Genomic DNA, 18,872 nt, shown 5'->3' on the forward strand with positions numbered 1-18,872 from the left:
AGTAAAGCCCCCTTTGCTGGCTCAAATAGCCGACGAATCAGCCTGTTACCAACCTTTAGTAAACTTTAGGAAAAAAATGTGTTTGACCAGATAAAATGCTATTTTACAGCAAACAAATTGACAACAGATTTCCAGCACACTTATAGGGAAGGGCATTCAACATGCAGAGCACTTACACAAATTACTGATGATGCTACATTTGACATTATCAATCATAGTCTGCTACTGGAAAAACATGTGATATGGCTTTACACCCCCTGCTATATTGTGGATAAAAAGTTACGTCACAATGTGAAAAAAACTGTCTGCATGTTCTTCACAAAGAGGGCAACTGATGCTACTGAGCTAGATGTCTATTTGTCAGAGGAGAGGCTCCAGGTGGTATCTGATTTTAAGTACCTTGGCATCAAACTTGATTCCAACCTCTCTTTTAAAAAGAAGGGGAAAAGGGTAATTCAAATAACCAAATTCAACCTATCTTATTTCCGATTAATACAAAATTGTTTGACTACAGAGGTAGCAAAACTGTACTTGAAATCTATGATACTCCCCCACTTAACATACTGCTTGACTAGTTGGGCCCAAGCTTGCTGTACACCATTAAAACCCATTCAGACTGTCTACAAACAGGCTCTCAAAGTGCTTGATAGGAAGTCCAATAGCCATCATCACTGTTACATCCTCAGAAAGCATGAGCTCTTGAGTTGGAAAAATCTTGTGCAATACACCGATGCATGTCTTGTATTCAAGATCCTAAATGGCCTGGCTCCCCCTCCACTCAGTACTTTTGTTAAACAGAAAACCCAAACATATGGCAGCAGATCCACAAGGTCTGCCATGAGAGGTGACTGTATAGTTCCCTTAAGGAAAAGCATCTTTTGTCAATCTGCTTTCTCTGTGAGAGCTTCCCATGTTTGGAATACACTGACACCAGACACACATAACTGTACCACCTATCACACTTTCACAAAAAAACATATGAAGACATGGCTAAAGGCCAATCAGATTTGTGAACATCTTAGTTGTGTTTTGTTGCTTTCCATGTTGTCTGCAGCTTGTGAGGTGTGGAAACACTTTGTTGCTTTTATGTATTTTGTCTTGCGTTTTTTTGTTGCTATGTTGCTCTGTCTGCATGTTACATCTTGATTGTCCTATGTTGCTCTGCGTGTGCTAACTGCTCAATGATTGTCTGTATTGTTATTTTAATTGTTTTTAATAACCTGCCCAGGGACTGTGGTTGAAAATTAGCTGGCTGGCTAAAACTAGCACTAATACTGAAACGTTGATTAATGTGTACTGTCCCTGTAAAAATACAAATAAACTCAACTCAACTCTAACAGAACACAGAGAGTGTTCTTTAATGGAAGCCTCTCCAACGTAATCCAGGTGGAATCGGGCATTCCCCAGGGCAGCTATCTGGGCCTCTTACTTTGTTCAATCTTCACTAATGAGCAGCCAAGGGCTTTTTAGGTAAAGTCAGTGTGTCTATGTATGTGGATGACTCAACACTATCAGCTACTACAGCGAGTGAAATCACTGCCACAGCAGTCAGTTTCAGAATGGGTGGCAAGAAACAAGTTAGTCCTAAATATTCCAAAATCTAAAAGCATTGTATTTGGGACAAATCATACACTAAACCCTAAACCTCAACTATAAGAAGTGTTGATATGCTGAATGCACTGAGCTGTCTGTTTAAACTACTAGCACAGCTCAGACACCCATGCATACCCCACAAGGTCTCTTCACAATTTCCAAGTCAAGTACAGAGTATGGGAGGAGCACAGTACTACATAGAGCCATGGCTACATTGAAGTCTATTCCACATCAGGTAACTGATGCAAGCAGTAGAATCATATTTTTAAAAAACTTTAAGAAACAGTGGGGACTGTGAAGAGATACACACAGGCAGACACACATACACATGTACACATGGATTTTGTATTGTAGATATGTGATAGTAGAGTAATGGCCTGAGGGAACACACTTAAAGTGTTATGAAATGTAATGCCATGTAATATTTAAATTAGTATATAACTGCCTTAAAGTAGCTGGACCCCAGGAAGAGTAGCTGCTACCTTGGCAGCAGCTAATGGGGATCCTTAATAAATACAAATACAAAACTAAATCCTGTAATGAATAATGTGGAAATTCAGCAAGTTGAGGTGACTAAACTGTTTGGAGTAACCCTAGATTGTAAACTGTCGTGGTCAAAACATGTTGATGCAACAGTAGCTAAGATGGGGAGAAGTCTGTTCATAATAAAGATCTGATCTGCCTTCTTAACAACACTATCAACAAGGTAGGTCCTAGAGCCCCTAGTTTTGTCACTCCTGCTCTACTGTCTGGTCTCGTGGTCTCATGCCACAAAGAGGGAACAAATTATAATTGGCTCAGAACAGAGCAGCACGGCTGGCTGCCATGCTGCACAGAGAACGAACATTAATAACATGCATGTCAATCTCTTATGGTTCAAAGTGGAGGAGAGATTGACTTCATCACTACTTGTTTTTGTAAGAAGTATTGACATGTTGAATGTACTGGGCTGTCTGTTTAAACTACTAGCACACAGCTCGGACACCCATACATACCTCATAAGACATGCCACCAGAGGTCTCTTCACAATCCCCAAGTCTTGAACAGACTATGGGATGCGCACAGTATAACATAGAGCCATGGCTACATGGAACTCTATTCTACATCAGGTAATTGATGCAAGCAGTAGAACCAGATTTTAAAAACTGATAAAAATACACCTTATGGAACAACAGGGACTGTGAAGAGACACAAACACAGATACAGACACACGCATACACATACACATGCTAACACACACACACTCTACACACACGTGCACATGCATTTTGTATTGTAGATATGAGGTATTAGAGTAGTGGCCTGAGGGCACACACTTAATGTGTTGTCAAACGTAATGTAACATTTTAAAATGTACATAAACAGAGTTGGGTAGGTTCCTTTCTAAATGTAATCCATTAGAAATAGAAATAATACACAGACGCTGAGACGCGATTGTCCGGTGTCCCATTGTGACATAGCTGAAACCACCCTCCCGGAGGACACACAGCCCAAATTCTCAACCAAAGAGGATCCGGTACGTGTCCTCTATTTATTTGAATATGTTGACAGTTGGAAAAATAGCTTGAGCTGCGCTGAGAATTAGAAATGTATGAAAGGCCAATGGTCCAATATTCTAGAACACTGCTGTGCGTACGTATACACGTTTTGGACTATGATAGATGCTTTATACTCACATCTGATCCATCCAAACCAACTGGTCCAGTAGGTCCCCTAGGGCCGCTAATGCCTTGGAAGCCCTGTAAAACAAAGAACCCTGCGTCAAACCCTAAAAAACAACCTGGATACATCCACAACCCACAAAGCATCTGAATGAACACATGGGTAGGGTAAGATTCCATGCTTGAAGTGGAATGAAAAAGGTGGTGTTACTAATTTTCATTTTAGTAACAGCGTTCATACTTTAGTGCAAATATTCTATAAGAGGTGCAGGTACTCAAGCAGGAAGGCAAGGCAAACTCGTTTTCACGATTTCTGGTATATCATCAAATAAATCAATCACAGCGCGTTTTTGGACTCATTGAGAAGTTTTGACATGACTTAGAAAAATACTCTTGGAAATACTCTTTAATATTGAAAGTACCATTTATATTTATAAACATAAGTTGAAATTATGCTGTTGCTGCTTCCTATTCACAATAACTTTTGATTAAAAAGCCGAATGTCAAAACACCATTTTGAGGTGACAAATCAAATCAAATCAAATTTTATTTGTCACATACACATGGTTAGCAGATGTTAATGCGAGTGTAGCGAAATGCTTGTGCTTCTAGTTCCGACAATGCAGTAATAACGAACAAGTAATCTAACTAACAATTCCAAAAAACTACTGTCTTATACACAGTGTAAGGGGATAAAGAATATGTACATAAGGATATATGAATGAGTGATGGTACAGAGCAGCATAGGCAAGATACAGTAGATGATATCGAGTACAGTATATACATATGAGATGAGTATGTAAACCAAGTGGCATAGTTAAAGTGGCTAGTGATACATGTATTACATAAGGATGCAGTCGATGATATAGAGTACAGTATCTACGTATGCATATGAGATGAATAATGTAGGGTAAGTAACATTATATAAGGTAGCATTGTTTAAGTGGCTAGTGATATATTTACATCATTTCCCATCAATTCCCATTATTAAAGTGGCTGGAGTAGAGTCAGTGTCATTGACAGTGTGTTGGCAGTAGCCACTCAATGTTAGTGGTGGCTGTTTAACAGTCTGATGGCCTTGAGATAGAAGCTGTTTTTCAGTCTCTCGGTCCCAGCTTTGATGCACCTGTACTGACCTCGCCTTCTGGATGACAGCGGGGTGAACAGGCAGTGGCTCGGGTGGTTGATGTCCTTGATGATCTTTATGGCCTTCCTGTAGCATCGGGTGGTGTAGGTGTCCTGGAGGGCAGGTAGTTTGCCCCCAGTGATGCGTTGTGCAGACCTCACTACCCTCTGGAGAGCCTTACGGTTGAGGGCGGTGCAGTTGCCATACCAGGCGGTGATACAGCCCGCCAGGATGCTCTCGATTGTGCATCTGTAGAAGTTTGTGAGTGCTTTTGGTGACAAGCCGAATTTCTTCAGCCTCCTGAGGTTGAAGAGGTGCTGCTGCGCCTTCCTCACGATGCTGTCTGTGTGAGTGGACCAATTCAGTTTGTCTGTGATGTGTATGCCGAGGAACTTAAAACTTGCTACCCTCTCCACTGCTGTTCCATCGATGTGGATGGGGGGGTGTTCCCTCTGCTGTTTCCTGAAGTCCACAATCATCTCCTTAGTTTTGTTGACGTTGAGTGTGAGGTTATTTTCCTGACACCACACTCCGAGGGCCCTCAGCTCCTCCCTGTAGGCCGTCTCGTCGTTGTTGGTAATCAAGCCTACCACTGTTGTGTCGTCCGCAAACTTGATGATTGAGTTGGAGGCGTGCGTGGCCACGCAGTCGTGGGTGAACAGGGAGTACAGGAGAGGGCTCAGAACGCACCCTTGTGGGGCCCCAGTGTTGAGGATCAGCGGGGAGGAGATGTTGTTGCCTACCCTCACCACCTGGGGGCGGCCCGTCAGGAAGTCCAGTACCCAGTTGCACAGGGCGGGGTCGAGACCCAGGGTCTCGAGCTTGATGACGAGCTTGGAGGGTACTATGGTGTTGAATGCCGAGCTGTAGTCGATGAACAGCATTCTCACATAGGTATTCCTCTTGTCCAGATGGGTTAGGGCAGTGTGCAGTGTGGTTGAGATTGCATCGTCTGTGGACCTATTTGGGCGGTAAGCAAATTGGAGTGGGTCTAGGGTGTCAGGTAGGGTGGAGGTGATATGGTCCTTGACTAGTCTCTCAAAGCACTTCATGATGACGGATGTGAGTGCTACGGGGCGGTAGTCGTTTAGCTCAGTTACCTTAGCTTTCTTGGGAACAGGAACAATGGTGGCCCTCTTGAAGCATGTGGGAACAGCAGACTGGTATAGGGATTGATTGAATATGTCCGTAAACACACCGGCCAGCTGGTCTGCGCATGCTCTGAGGGCGCGGCTGGGGATGCCGTCTGGGCCTGCAGCCTTGCGAGGGTTAACACGTTTAAATGTCTTACTCACTTCGGCTGCAGTGAAGGAGAGACCGCATGTTTTCGTTGCAGGCAGTGTCAGTGGCACTGTATTGTCCTCAAAGCGGGCAAAAAAGTTATTTAGTCTGCCTGGGAGCAAGACATCCTGGTCCGTGACTGGGCTGGGTTTCTTCCTGTAGTCCGTGATTGACTGTAGACCCTGCCACATGCCTCTTGTGTCTGAGCCGTTGAATTGAGATTCTACTTTGTCTCTGTACTGGCGCTTAGCTTGTTTGATAGCCTTGCGGAGGGAATAGCTGCACTGTTTGTATTCAGTCATGTTACCAGACACCTTGCCCTGATTAAAAGCAGTGGTTCGCGCCTTCAGTTTCACACGAATGCTGCCATCAATCCACGGTTTCTGGTTAGGGAATGTTTTAATCGTTGCTATGGGAACGACATCTTCAACGCACGTTCTAATGAACTCGCACACCGAATCAGCGTATTAGTCAATGTTGTTGTCTGACGCAATACGAAACATCTCCCAGTCCACGTGATGGAAGCAGTCTTGGAGTGTGGAGTCAGCTTGGTCAGACCAGCGTTGGACAGACCTCAGCGTGGGAGCTTCTTGTTTTAGTTTCTGTCTGTAGGCAGGGATCAACAAAATGGAGTCGTGGTCAGCTTTTCCGAAAGGGGGGCGGGGCAGGGCCTTATATGCGTTGCGGAAGTTAGAGTAACAATGATCCAGGGTCTTTCCACCCCTGGTTGCGCAATCGATATGCTGATAAAATTTAGGGAGTCTTGTTTTCAGATTAGCCTTGTTAAAATCCCCAGCTACAATGTTCAGAATATCAATGTTCAGAATATGCAGAAATAGTTTGTACTATATTGAAAACTTTAACATAAAATGTACTACCTACATATACAGATGTAGGATCTTAATTTGATCACTCTTTTGCTGCTGACACTTTTCCCGCAAAGAAGAAAATGCAAACTTGTTGTGTATTTGAATTTGAAAAAGGCTTCTAAAGGTTGTAATTTCAACTTTGAAATTTCTACCAAAAATTTAGCAACCCCTACATTAAAGTAAATGTATTATAATCCACATAATAAATCAAATTTGCTGTTGCTGCAGGATTATTTTCCTGCTTTAGAAAACTGGCATGTACATGTGCCACAATAGTAATCATATTACTTCTATTACTTCTATTTTATTAGCTTAACATTAGCTTAACTGTCGCGTGGGGGGACACCGATCCTGCAGAGGCTTTAGATTAAATTTTGTGCAAAAAGGCAAACTCCTCTCCATCATTCATTGAATCAGATGCCTCAATTATCACAAAACCCACTGATATTGCAGACGACTTTAATTATTTTTTCCATTGGCAAGATCAGCAAACTGTCACGACTCCGACCGAAGGTGGCTCCCCTTCACGTTCGGGTGGCGCTCGGCGGTCGTCGTCGCCGGCCTACTAGCTGCCACTGATTCTTTCCTCCCTCTCCTTATGTGTTTATTGAGTACACCTGTTTTGTGTTGGGTATAATTAGGGAGGCTTTATTCGTCAGCCGGCCCGCCTGGTTCTTTGTGTGGGATTAATTATTGTGACCTTCTGTTTGGTAGTAGAGGAACGTGTTTGTTCCTGGTCGTGTATTTTTGGTTGTGAGCACACTGTGTTGCGTTTTGGTGCATTAAAGAGCACAGCATCGCACTCTCTGTTTCCTGCATCTGACTCCACACCCACTGTAACGGTTCTCTTGATGTGAAGGAGAGTCGGACCAAAATGCGGCGTGGCTATTGAGATTCATGTTTAATAAAAACAAAGTAAACACGAATCAATACAAAAACAATAAACGTAATGTGAAAACCGAAACAGCCTAAACTGGTGCAAACTAACACTAGACAGTTACAAGGACAATCACCCACAAAAACCAACACCAAACAGGCTACCTAAATATGGTTCCCAATCAGAGACAATGACGAACACCTGCCTCTGATTGAGAACCATATCAGGTCAAACATAGAACTAGACAAACTAGACATGTAACATAGAATGCCCACCCAGCTCACACCCTGACCAACCAAAACATAGAAACATACAAAGCAAACTATGGTCAGGGTGTGACACCCACGACACCCGGAGCGTTACACAAACTTAGGCATGACATGCCAGCAACAAACGCTGACACTGCACATCCAAGTATATCTGACCAAATAATGAAAGACAAGCATTGTAATTTTGAATTCTGTAGAAGTGAGTGTAGAAGAGCCACCGGGGTCTGACAACTTGGATGGAAAATTACTGAGGATAATAGCGGACAATATTGTCACTACCATTTGCCATATCTTCAATTTAAGCCTACTAGAAAGTGTGTGCCGTCAGGCCTGGAGGGAAGCAAAAGTCTTTCCCCTACCTAAGAATAGTAAAGCCCCCTTTACTGGCTCAAATAGCCGACCAATCAGCCTGTTACCAACCCTTAGTAAACTTAGGAAAAAAATGTGTTTGAACAGCTACAATGGTATTTTACAGTTAACAAATTGACAACAGACTTTCTGCACGCTTAGGGAAGGACAGTCAAGAAGCACAACGCTTACACAAATGACTGATGATTGGCTGAGAGAAATTAATGATAAAAATATTGTTGGGCTGTTTTGTTAGACTATTTGACATTATCTATCATGGTCTGCTTCTTGAAAAAGAAATGTGTTATGGCTTTACACCCCCAGTGCATTCGGAAAGTATTCAGAGCCCATTACTTTTTTCACAATTTGTTATGTTACAGCCTTATTCTAAAATGGATTAAATAGTGTTTTCCCTTATCAATCTAGACAAAATAGCCCACATTGACAAAGCGAAAACCTTTTTTTTGTAATTTTTGCAAATGTATTAAGAATAAAAAACAGAAATAACTTATTTACATTAGTATTCAGACCCTTTGCTATGAGACTTGAAATTGAGCTCAGGTGCATCCTGTTTCCATTGATCATCCTTGAGATGTTTCTTGATTGGAGTCCACCTGTAGTAAATGGACATGATTTGGAAAGGCCTGCCCACAGTTGACAGTGCATGTCAGAGCAAAAACCAAGCCATGAGGCCGAAGGAATTGTCTGTAGAGCTCCGGGGTTGTGTCGAGGAACAGATACCAAAGGGTACCAAAAAATGCAGCATTGAAAGTCCAAGACTATTCCTAGAGCTGACTGCCTGGCAAAATTGAGCAATCGGGGGAGAAGGGCCTTGGTAGGGGAGGCGACCAATAACCCGATGGTCACTCTGACAGAGCTCCAGAGTTCCTCTGTGGAGATGGGAGAACCTTCCAGAAGGACAATCATCTCTGCAGCACTCCACCAATCTGAACTTTATGGTAGAGTGGCCAGACAGAAGCTACTCATCAGTAAAAAGCACATGACAGCCCGCTTGGAGTTTGCCAAAAGGCACCTAAAGGACTCTCAAGCCATGAGAAACAACATTCTCTGGTCTGATGAAACCAAGATTGAACTCTTTGGCCTGAATCCCAAGCGTAATTTCTGGAAGAATCCTGGCACCATCCCTACGGTGAAGCATAGTGGTGGCAGCATGTTTTTCAGCGGCAGGGACTGGGAGCCAAGTCAGGATTGAGGGAAAGATGAACGGAGCAAGTACAGAGAGATCCTTGATGAAAAGCTCCAAACATCCTCCAGTTCACCTTCCATCCGAACAACAACCCTAAGCACACAGCCAAGACAACGCAGGGGTTGCTTCGGGACAAGTCTCTCTCTGAATGTCATTGATTGGCCCACTCAGAGCCCGGACTTGAACCTGATCGAATATCTATGGAGAGACCAACTGAGGAACAGACAGGTAGAGGGGCAATCAATGAAGTGAAGGAGTCCAGGTGAGTCCAATGAGCGCTAATGCGTGTAATGATGGTGACAGGTGTGCGTAATGATGGACAGCCTGGAGCCCTCGGGACAGCCTGGAGCCCTCACATGGGTGAGCCCGACGGGCCAGCCGAGGCGTGGGAGATGGACGAGCCGGCCGAGGCGTGGGAGCCCGACAAACCGGCTGAGGCATGACAAGGGATGGGAGCCTGCCGAGCCAACCGAGACAAGCAAACCTCTCGAGCCAGCTAATGCATGCAAGCCTGACAAGCCAGCTGAGGCACCCCAGGTTCCATCGGTGGCAGCACCCGGACCCGACGTCACCACAAATAACACAAACTCCTTGATGCTTCAAATAGCGGTGTCAGCATTCTCTAAGGACAGATGCTGGAGACCAGAAGCAAGTACAGGGAGTGAACATTTAATGAAACAACAGACATATAACAAAACAAGAACAGCGTCTGGACAGGGGGAACAAAACAACATTACGACAATAATGCTGACACAGGGAACCAACTGAGGAACAGACAGATAGAGGGGCAATCAACAAAGTGAAGGAGTCCAGGTGAGTCCAATGAGCGCTGATGCGCTAATGATGGTGACAGGTGTTCGTAAGGATGGGCAGCCTGGCACTCGAGAAGGGGAGAGGGAGCAGTCGTGACATACACAGCTATAGGGAGGAGTTGAGAGACCTGGCAGTGTAGTATCAGGACAACAACCTGCTAAACAGTTAATCACATGGCTACCTGGACTATTTACATTGACCCCCATTTTCACACTGCTACTACTTGCTGTTTATTATCAATGCATAGTCACTTTATCGCGGATGGCTGTTATTTGACTCTCAAATCCATGTATTGGTGTGTGGTCAGTATTTTTATAGTATTTTTATATGCCCCGAATTCTCCATGGTCAAAAAGTGAGCTTTTGTATGGAGCATAATATAAAGCATAATATAAATTAATTAAATATGGAAAAATAATTAATTATTTTAATTGAGGATGATAGTAAATGAAGCCAACAGCAGCAGAGGCAGGCACATGCTGGTAAGGGGGCCATTTTGAAGTAGTGTATGTTGTGACTTGACAGGCTGTAGGGAACCCATCCAACAACCATCTTACTCACAGGCAGTCCAGTAACCCCAGCACGGCCGACATCACCCTGTTAGAGAAGAAGAGAAGAGAAAAGAAAAAGAGAAGTCTTAACAACAGAACATACATGGCAATGTGAGGAGGCATTGGAGTGGGTGAGGATGGGCAAACGGGTGTACAAAGCTAAGAGGGTATAGGAGTGAGAGTCAGGTCCACAGACAATGACTGTAGGATGATTGATTGTGTGGAAGCATGGTTTTGTTTTGTATGCAGACATGGGATGGGCACCTAAAAGGTTTATGACAATCAATCCATCCATCCACCCATCATCAATCAATAAATAATCAAATAAGATGAATATTTTGCGTAAGAGATGCAAGCATGTACAGGTGGGAAAGCATGTACAGGTGGATACACAAATGAAAGAGACTGTATGGAGGGGAGATGGTTGTGAAAGCCCACTTACAGGTATACCAGGGTACTGGATGAACTGAACGGTGGGGTCCCCTGGCACTCCTTTGATCCCTGAGAAACCCTGCAGTCATCAATAGAAATGTCAACAACACAATACAGTATATTTGAACATGAATGTATTTGTTACTGAGTGGAAACTCACAACCCTACGCAAAATACACAAGAAGCACCGCAAATAACACTGATCTAGAGAAGGCATTTCTAGATCTGGGGCAACAGTACTTCTAGGTCTCAGGAAGGCAGTAGCAAGAGCCCGACTGTGTGATCCGAGTCATGTGGACCAAATTCCGCCCAGACCGGGGTGTGAATTCAAAACCCTCTGTACAGTTAGCACAACATACTCAAGAAGCGCTTGTAGGTCTCAGAAAGGCAGTAGCAATACCCTTAGCAATCCCCTACATATGCATATGTACATTAAATGGCCCACAGTACACTACTGCCCTAACAAGCAAAGGAGCAGGAACTGCACATTTGGTCATTTTTTGTACATTATATACATGCTTTATCATTTGGGCAAATATCCTGCCTCCATTGTGTTGTATTATGGAGAAATGTATTTTTTGTTTGCAGAAACAAAACGTTCAAGTGAAACCAAGGAAAAAGGCAGTAACTGGCTTTTATCTTGGTTTCAATTAGCTACAATTCATTTGGCTGTACAATAAAAACAAACTTTGAAGTCACTTTTCACAGTTTCACTCTATGAGCAGTTACTGCTCTTTTGCTTGGTAGGGTAGACTACAGCTCTGTCAGTAATTACTTGTACAGGTGTAGGATCTTAATTTGATCACCCTGTTGTTGCAGGACATGCAAACTTGAAGTGTATTCAAGGTTTTAAAAATAAAATGTCAGACCAAAAATGTATCAACCCTACAAAAATGTATATTCTGTCACACCCTGATCTGTTTCCCCTGTCTTTGTGCTTGTCTCCACCCCCCTCAAGGTGTCGCCCATCGTCCCCATTATGCCCAGTGTATTCTGTTTGTCTGTTGCCAGTTCGTTTTGTTCGTCAAGCCTAACAGTGTTTCCCCCCTGGCTCCTGTCTGTTTCTAGTTCCTGTTTTCTAGTTTTCACAGTTTTGACCATTCTGCCTGTCCTGACCCTGAGCCTGCCTGTCGTTCTCTACCTTGTCACATCACACTGGATTATTGATCCCTGCCTGCCCTGACCCTTAGACTGCCTGACGTTCTGTACCTTTTGGACTCTGATCTGGATGACTGACCTCTGCCTGCCCTTGAGCTGTTGTTTTTCCTGCCCCCTGTTCCTTCATGTTCTGGGATCTCAAGGAATGCAGAGTGATATAGCCCCTCTCTGTGTCCCCTACACCAGCCACATACCGTACAGTTCTGTGCTGTACTCACCGCTCCCCCATCAGGCCCATCCAGACCATGGATTCCAGGGAAACCAGAGTCCCCTCTGGTCCCGTTACAGCCATCAAGCCCTGGTAGACCAGGAACACCTCCTGGCCCTGGGTGACCCTGGAACACACACACACGCACACTCACACATTAGGCTATTTATGCACTATTGGTCATTCCCACTATCCAGTCCCTTTTCTTTCCCCAGGAAATATAACTTCTTATACCATGGCGCTGTTGAATAATAGTTTCTGATGGGCTTGAAGGGCATTCTAGAGCGTGCATTATTTCCCTATAACACACTGTTATATTTGCACGGTAGAATTCAATGGCTATTGTTCTATGCTTGAACTGCTTTTGAAAGCAAAAGTCGAATTGAAAACGTCATTGGCACTGTTGAATTTGATTTTCATAATAGCAAGTTAGGACTGATGGTTTGGTTAGCTAAACTAGCCAGTCTGTTTGCTTGGTTACCAAGGCAATGACTGTTGCTATATGGTAAACTTGCTAGCTACTTCAGTGGATGTTAAACACATTTCTACCTGCAAATGAACACATTTCTAGCTGTACATTTATTAAATTATAGCCATGGTATAAAATATATAATCAACTCGGGGCTCTATGCGTTCTCTGGAAAATAATGCAACTCTGTGGCACGATAGTTTCACTTTGCTAGCGTGTCGTGGAACACACATTCTACATCGTTCATTATTTTCTAGAGAACGCATAGCCCCTCGTTGACTATCCCTTACTTATTTAGTGGAAAATGTGGATTCCAAAAGGCTTTAAATATAAGATTAGGTGTCATTTACCATAAAAACACAAAGATATGGATCAATATGCATTTGGTTTTCAGTGCATGTTGGCATTTTTGCCATGTCCCCTGATGCTATTCGTCAACTACTATAATAAGACAATAAAACATTTCTTCATTATTTTAAATATCTCTCATCAATATTTTATTTCTCATGATTATTGTATTTATTATTATTGTATTTATGATGTTCTGTGTGTCCCTGATATCACTTTCCACCCTGTTAGTTTGTAGTAATTCTCCTTTAAGAAAACAACCCCTTGACATCATGTTCAGGTAGTGTCATCACATTGTTGGTGGGAAAACGGTCATGATGGGATACTAATGTCAAAGTGAAGTCAAAACTTGCATATTTGAGTCCCATCTGGGATCATTTTAGCATTTCATGACGTTAGTCTGTTTGTCTTACTCATAAATGTCCACCCTGTTAGGATAAATTACAGAGAACATTTAGGAAATGTCAAAATGTTAAGATAATTTTGATATATAAATGAAATCCTCTTTCAATGTTTACCATATTTACCATTGTGCTAGCTCAATCGCAATCACCCACAGAGCTATGGCTAATTTAGGCTCCAAATGTTCACCCTGTTAGGTTTCACAATATTAGAATTATGCAACTAACATAATAACATTTTTCTGAAAGTCAAACTTGTCCTTTTTATGATATACTTAAGAAATTAAACATAAACAGTACCAGTCAAAAGTTTGGACACATGTACTCATTCAAGGGTTTTTCTTTATTTTTTACTATTGTCTACATTGTAGAATAATAGTGAAGACATCAACACTATGAAATAACATATATGGAATCATGTAGTAACCAAAAAAAGTGTTAAACAAATCAGAATATATTTTATTTTTGAGATTCTTCAAAGTAGCCACCCTTTGCCTTGATGACAGCTTTGCACACTCTTGGCATTCTCTCAACCAGCTTCATGAGGTAGTCACCTGGAATGCACTTCAAATAACAGGTGTGCCTTGTTAAAAGTTCATTTGTGGAATTTCTTTCCTTCTTAATGCATTTGAGCCAATCAGTTGTGTTGTGAACAAGGGGCGGTGTTATACAGAATATAGTCCTATTTGGTAAAAGACCAAGTCCATATTATGGCAAGAACAGCTCAAATAAGGAAAGAGTAATGACAGTCCATCATTACTTTAAGACATGAAGGTCAGTCAATTCGAAAATTTCAAGAACTTTTCAAGTGCAGTCGCAAAAACCATCAACGCTATGATGAAACTGGCTCTCATGAGGACCGCCACAGGAAAGGAAGACCCAGAGTTACCTCCGCTGCAGAGGATAAGTTCCTTAGAGTTTCCAGTCTCAGAAATTGCAGCCCAAATAAATGCTTCACAGAGTTCAAGCAACAGACAAACCAACAGACAAACCATAGACATTAGACCAATCTGTCATTTCGAGTCCAAATTTGAGGTTTTGGGTTCCAACCGTTGTGTCTTTGTGAGACGCAGAGTAGGTGAAAGGATGATCACCGCATGTGTGGTTCCCACCGTGAAACATAGGTGAAGAGGTGTGATGGTGTGGGGGTGCTTTGCTGGTGACACTGTGATTTATTTAGAATTCAAGGCACTCTTAACCAGCATGGCTACCACAGCATTCTGCAGCGATACGCCATCCCATCTGGTTTGCGCTTAGTGGGAGTATCATTGAGAGAATGCCAAAAGTGTGCAAAGCTGTCATCAAGGCAAAGGGTGGCTACATTGAAGACTCTAAAATATAAATTATTATTTGATTTGTTTAACACTTTATTTTGCTTACTACATGATTCCATATGTGTTATTTACTTGTTTTGATGTCCTCAATATTATTCTACCATGAAGAAAATAGTAAAAAATAAAGAAAAATCCTTGAATGAGTAGGTGTGTTCAAACTTTTAACTGGTACTGTATACTTTTCCCCAAAAGACATATGAGGTCCAAAAGGCATAGGAATGACACAGTATTGAGCAGAAAGTAGTTTGCAGTTCTTTAGCTAACCATGGAATTACAATATGCCATGGCAAGGAATACACATGTGCATACATGCTTGCATTCCCTACACACACACACTCACCGGGACACCATCTAGTCCAGGATATCCTGGTATGCCAGCAATACCCTGAAAAAGCAGAAACAGATCAGGAGTCAGAACACACACACAGACACACAAGATCTAATATTTATTTCTCTTTAACCATGTCATGATCTCTCTTTTTCGCCTTGTCTCTCTCCATGACACTTAAAACCAGTTGAGAGTTTGTGATTGACAGGGATTCTTTTGGGTACATGATTACAGTACACGTAAGTACAGTACAGCACAAGTGGGACCTGATCAGGTGAAGTGGTCAGGTTAAACTCAGAATCCTAAATATGAGGTATTTAATTTACCACGTCTCCCTTCGGTCCAGATACGCCAGGGAAGCCCTCCTCTCCTCGATATCCCTTCTCTCCAAGAGGCCCCTGGGGGCCCGGGAACCCAGGTGGCCCCTGAGGCCCCTGTCGTCCTAAAACTCCTGGAACACCCTGGACATCACAGTGACACGTTACGAACACTGGGGATCACATTTACAAGGCTACAACATACTGAAAATAACAAATGAATATAAATATCATGAATTAAGCTGGCATATCAGAGAGGTATGCCTGATCTTCAACATATACACTACATGCCCAAAAGTATGCGGACACTTGCTTGTCGAACATCTCATTCCAAAATCATGGGCATTAATATGGATTTGGTCCCCCCTTTGCTGCTATAACAGCCTCCACTCTTCTGGGAAGGCATTACAGTAGATGTTGGAACATTGCTGTGGGGACTTCCATTCAGCCACAATAGCATCAGTGAGGTCGGGCACTGATGTTGGGGATTTAGGACTGGCTCACAGTCGGAGTTCAATTCATCCCAAAGGTGTTCGATGGAGTTGAGGTCATGGCTCTATGCAGGCCAATCCAGTTCTTACACACCGATCTTGACAAAACATTTCTGTATGGACCTCGCTTTGTGCACAGGGGCATTGTCATGCTGAAACAGGAAAGGGCCTTCCCCAAACTGTTGCCACAAAGTTGGAAGCACAGAATTGTCTAGAATGTCATTGAATGCTAAGATTTCCCTTCACTGGAACTAAGAGGCCTAGCCCAAACCATGAAAAACAGCCCTAGATCATTATTCCTCCTCCACCAAACTTTGAAGTTGGCACTATGCATTGGGGCAGGTAGCATTCTCCTGGCACCCACCAAACCCAAATTTGTCCATTGGACTGCCAGACAGGGAAGCATGATTCCTCACTCCAGAAATTTGACAAACTGACTTGTTGGAAAGGTGCCACGTTGAAAGTCTCTGAGCTGTTCAGTAATGCCATTCTACTGCCAATGTTTGTCTATGGAGATTGCATTGCTGTTGTGTGCTCGATTTTATACATCTGTCAGTAAAGGGTGTGACTGAAATAGCCGAATCCACTAATTTGAAAGGGTGTCCACATACTTTTGTATATATAGTGTATATATATCTGAACTGAATATTCCACAACATTGTGCCCTGTGTCGCATTTAGTAGGCACCAAACAGAAGAAAACTGACTGAAACAGGGAGCGATTGCCTGGACTTGTCCAATAAGAATCACTCATTTTAGTTTTCAGCTGCAAAACATAAAACAAACTTTTTCTGCTGTCTGCCCTAACGAACATTGTCCAACTGAACGTGGTCAAAATAAACATGTGTAGATGAGACCTTGGTACTTTTGGTTTAGTAGATAGAATGTCTTTATCAGCCCCTACTGAGTAAATGATATTCACTGAATAAAAATATAAACGCAACATGTAAAGTGTAGGTCCCATGTTTCATGAGCTGAAATAAAAGTTCCCAGTAATCTTCCATACGCAGAAAAAGCTTATTTCTCTCAAATTTTGCCAAGATATTCCATCCACCTGACAGTTGTGGCATATCAAGAATCTGATTAAACAGCATGATCACAGGTGCACTTTGTGCTTGAGACAATAAAAGGTGCCGTTTTGTCACACAACACAATGCCACAGATGTCTCAAGTTTTGAGGGAACGTGCAATTGGCATGCAGACTGCAGAAATGTCCACCAGAGCTGTTGACAGAGAATTTAATATTAGTTTATCTACCATAAACTGCCTCCAACATTGTTTTAGAGAATTTGGCAGTACGTCCAACTGGCCTCACAACAGAAGACCACGTGTGTGGCATCATGTGGGCGAGCTGTTTACTGATGTCAACGTTGTGAAGAGCCCCCAATGATGGCAGTTAGGTTATGGTATGGGCAGGCATAAGCAACGGACAACAAACACAACTGCATTTTATCGATGGCAATTTGAATGCACAGAGATACCGTGACGAGATCCTGAGGCCCATTGACATGCTATTTATCATAATTCAAAGGCCGCATGTCGCAAATGTTCTGTACACAATTCCTGGAAACTGAACATTTCCAAGTTCTTCCATGGTTTACATACTCACCAGACATGTCACCCATTGAGCATGTTTGGAATGCTCTGAATCGACGTGTACGACAGCGTGTTCCAGTTGCTGCCAATATCCATCAACTTCACACATCCATTGAAGAGGAGTGGGACATCATTCCACATGGCCACAATCAACAGACTAATCAACTCCAAGTAAAGGAGATGTGTTGCGCTGCATGAGGCAAATGGTGGTCATACCAGATACTGACTGGTTTTCTGATCCACGCCCCTACCTTTTTTTTAATGGTATCTGTTGACCAACAGATGCATATCTGTATTCCAAATGTATTTAAATTGACTGATTTCCTTATATGAACTGTAACTCAGTAACATCTTTGAAATTGTTGCATGTTTGCGTTTATATTTTTGTTCAGTACATAGAAGAGTACTAACAGGTAGACTAGGAATATTTGCTTTCTTCTCTTTGCTAATCTCTTGTGGACAGACAACGTAAACATAAGCATCTGACCAAATTACACAAGATTTTAGTTCTGGGAAAACCGAGATTATCTCTTTGCAGATAACCAAACCTGGTAAAAACCGACTGCCACAACATACAATATGGGTTATTTCTGTGTCCATTTCATTGACTGATTGGTGGTGGCAGTAATCTCTTTAAGTGATAATGTCCGAGAAGCTGGTGTTTGGAGGATACATTTACACGGGTGTTGTTAGGCCCGAGACGAAGTCGGGTTACCAACAAATTAAAATAATGACTGACATATTTTCATTAAAAACGTTTTTATTTTGATGAATTTATTCATACTATTTCATCATTTCACAAGATATAGTCCCTACACAAATCTAGGGTTGCTAAACAAGCCGGCTGGTTGTTCGTTCTATCGGTTTGGCGCCTAAAGACGCAACCCAGTTGTTCAATATTTTTGTTCTGTATCTATGGACCTGACCCAGTCGTTCATTCTAAATGTCCCATTGCTATACTGGCAACTTTCTTATCCCTGGATAGACAACTACGGATCACTTACAGTCACGTCAAAAAATGCAGCAAGAATAACAATTTGAAATTTATTTGGACATATCTGTAACAATGAGCTAATGAGGTGGGATTTTGCCTGGCACAGAAATTGTGCCCTCTCGTTAGGCCACTGTTGTTCAGAGGAGCTAGCCAACAACACAGCCAACAACAACACTTCAAACTGAAGCTGGAAAGACCGGAAG

The 18,872-nt window shown here is 42.5% G+C and overlaps 1 protein-coding gene across 4 annotated transcripts in view; it reads right to left on the minus strand.

Moving 5' to 3' along the window:
* The window catches only part of col4a4 (collagen, type IV, alpha 4), a 142,751-nt gene that overhangs the window by 72,039 nt on the left and 51,840 nt on the right, over nt 1–18,872 (minus strand). For all 4 annotated transcript variants that reach the window (XM_024441954.2, XM_024441956.2, XM_024441955.2 and 1 more), the window contains exons 5-10: nt 15,599–15,733; nt 15,285–15,329; nt 12,403–12,519; nt 11,037–11,105; nt 10,605–10,640; nt 3,270–3,332 (exon numbers count right to left, since the gene is read on the minus strand). In XM_024441954.2, the coding sequence (XP_024297722.2) occupies nt 3,270–3,332; nt 10,605–10,640; nt 11,037–11,105; nt 12,403–12,519; nt 15,285–15,329; nt 15,599–15,733 (465 nt within the window). The remainder of the gene's footprint in view (nt 1–3,269; nt 3,333–10,604; nt 10,641–11,036; nt 11,106–12,402; nt 12,520–15,284; nt 15,330–15,598; nt 15,734–18,872) is intronic.

The sequence above is a fragment of the Oncorhynchus tshawytscha genome, linkage group LG13 (genome assembly GCF_018296145.1).
Source record: "Oncorhynchus tshawytscha isolate Ot180627B linkage group LG13, Otsh_v2.0, whole genome shotgun sequence".
Lineage (NCBI taxonomy): Eukaryota > Metazoa > Chordata > Actinopteri > Salmoniformes > Salmonidae > Oncorhynchus > Oncorhynchus tshawytscha.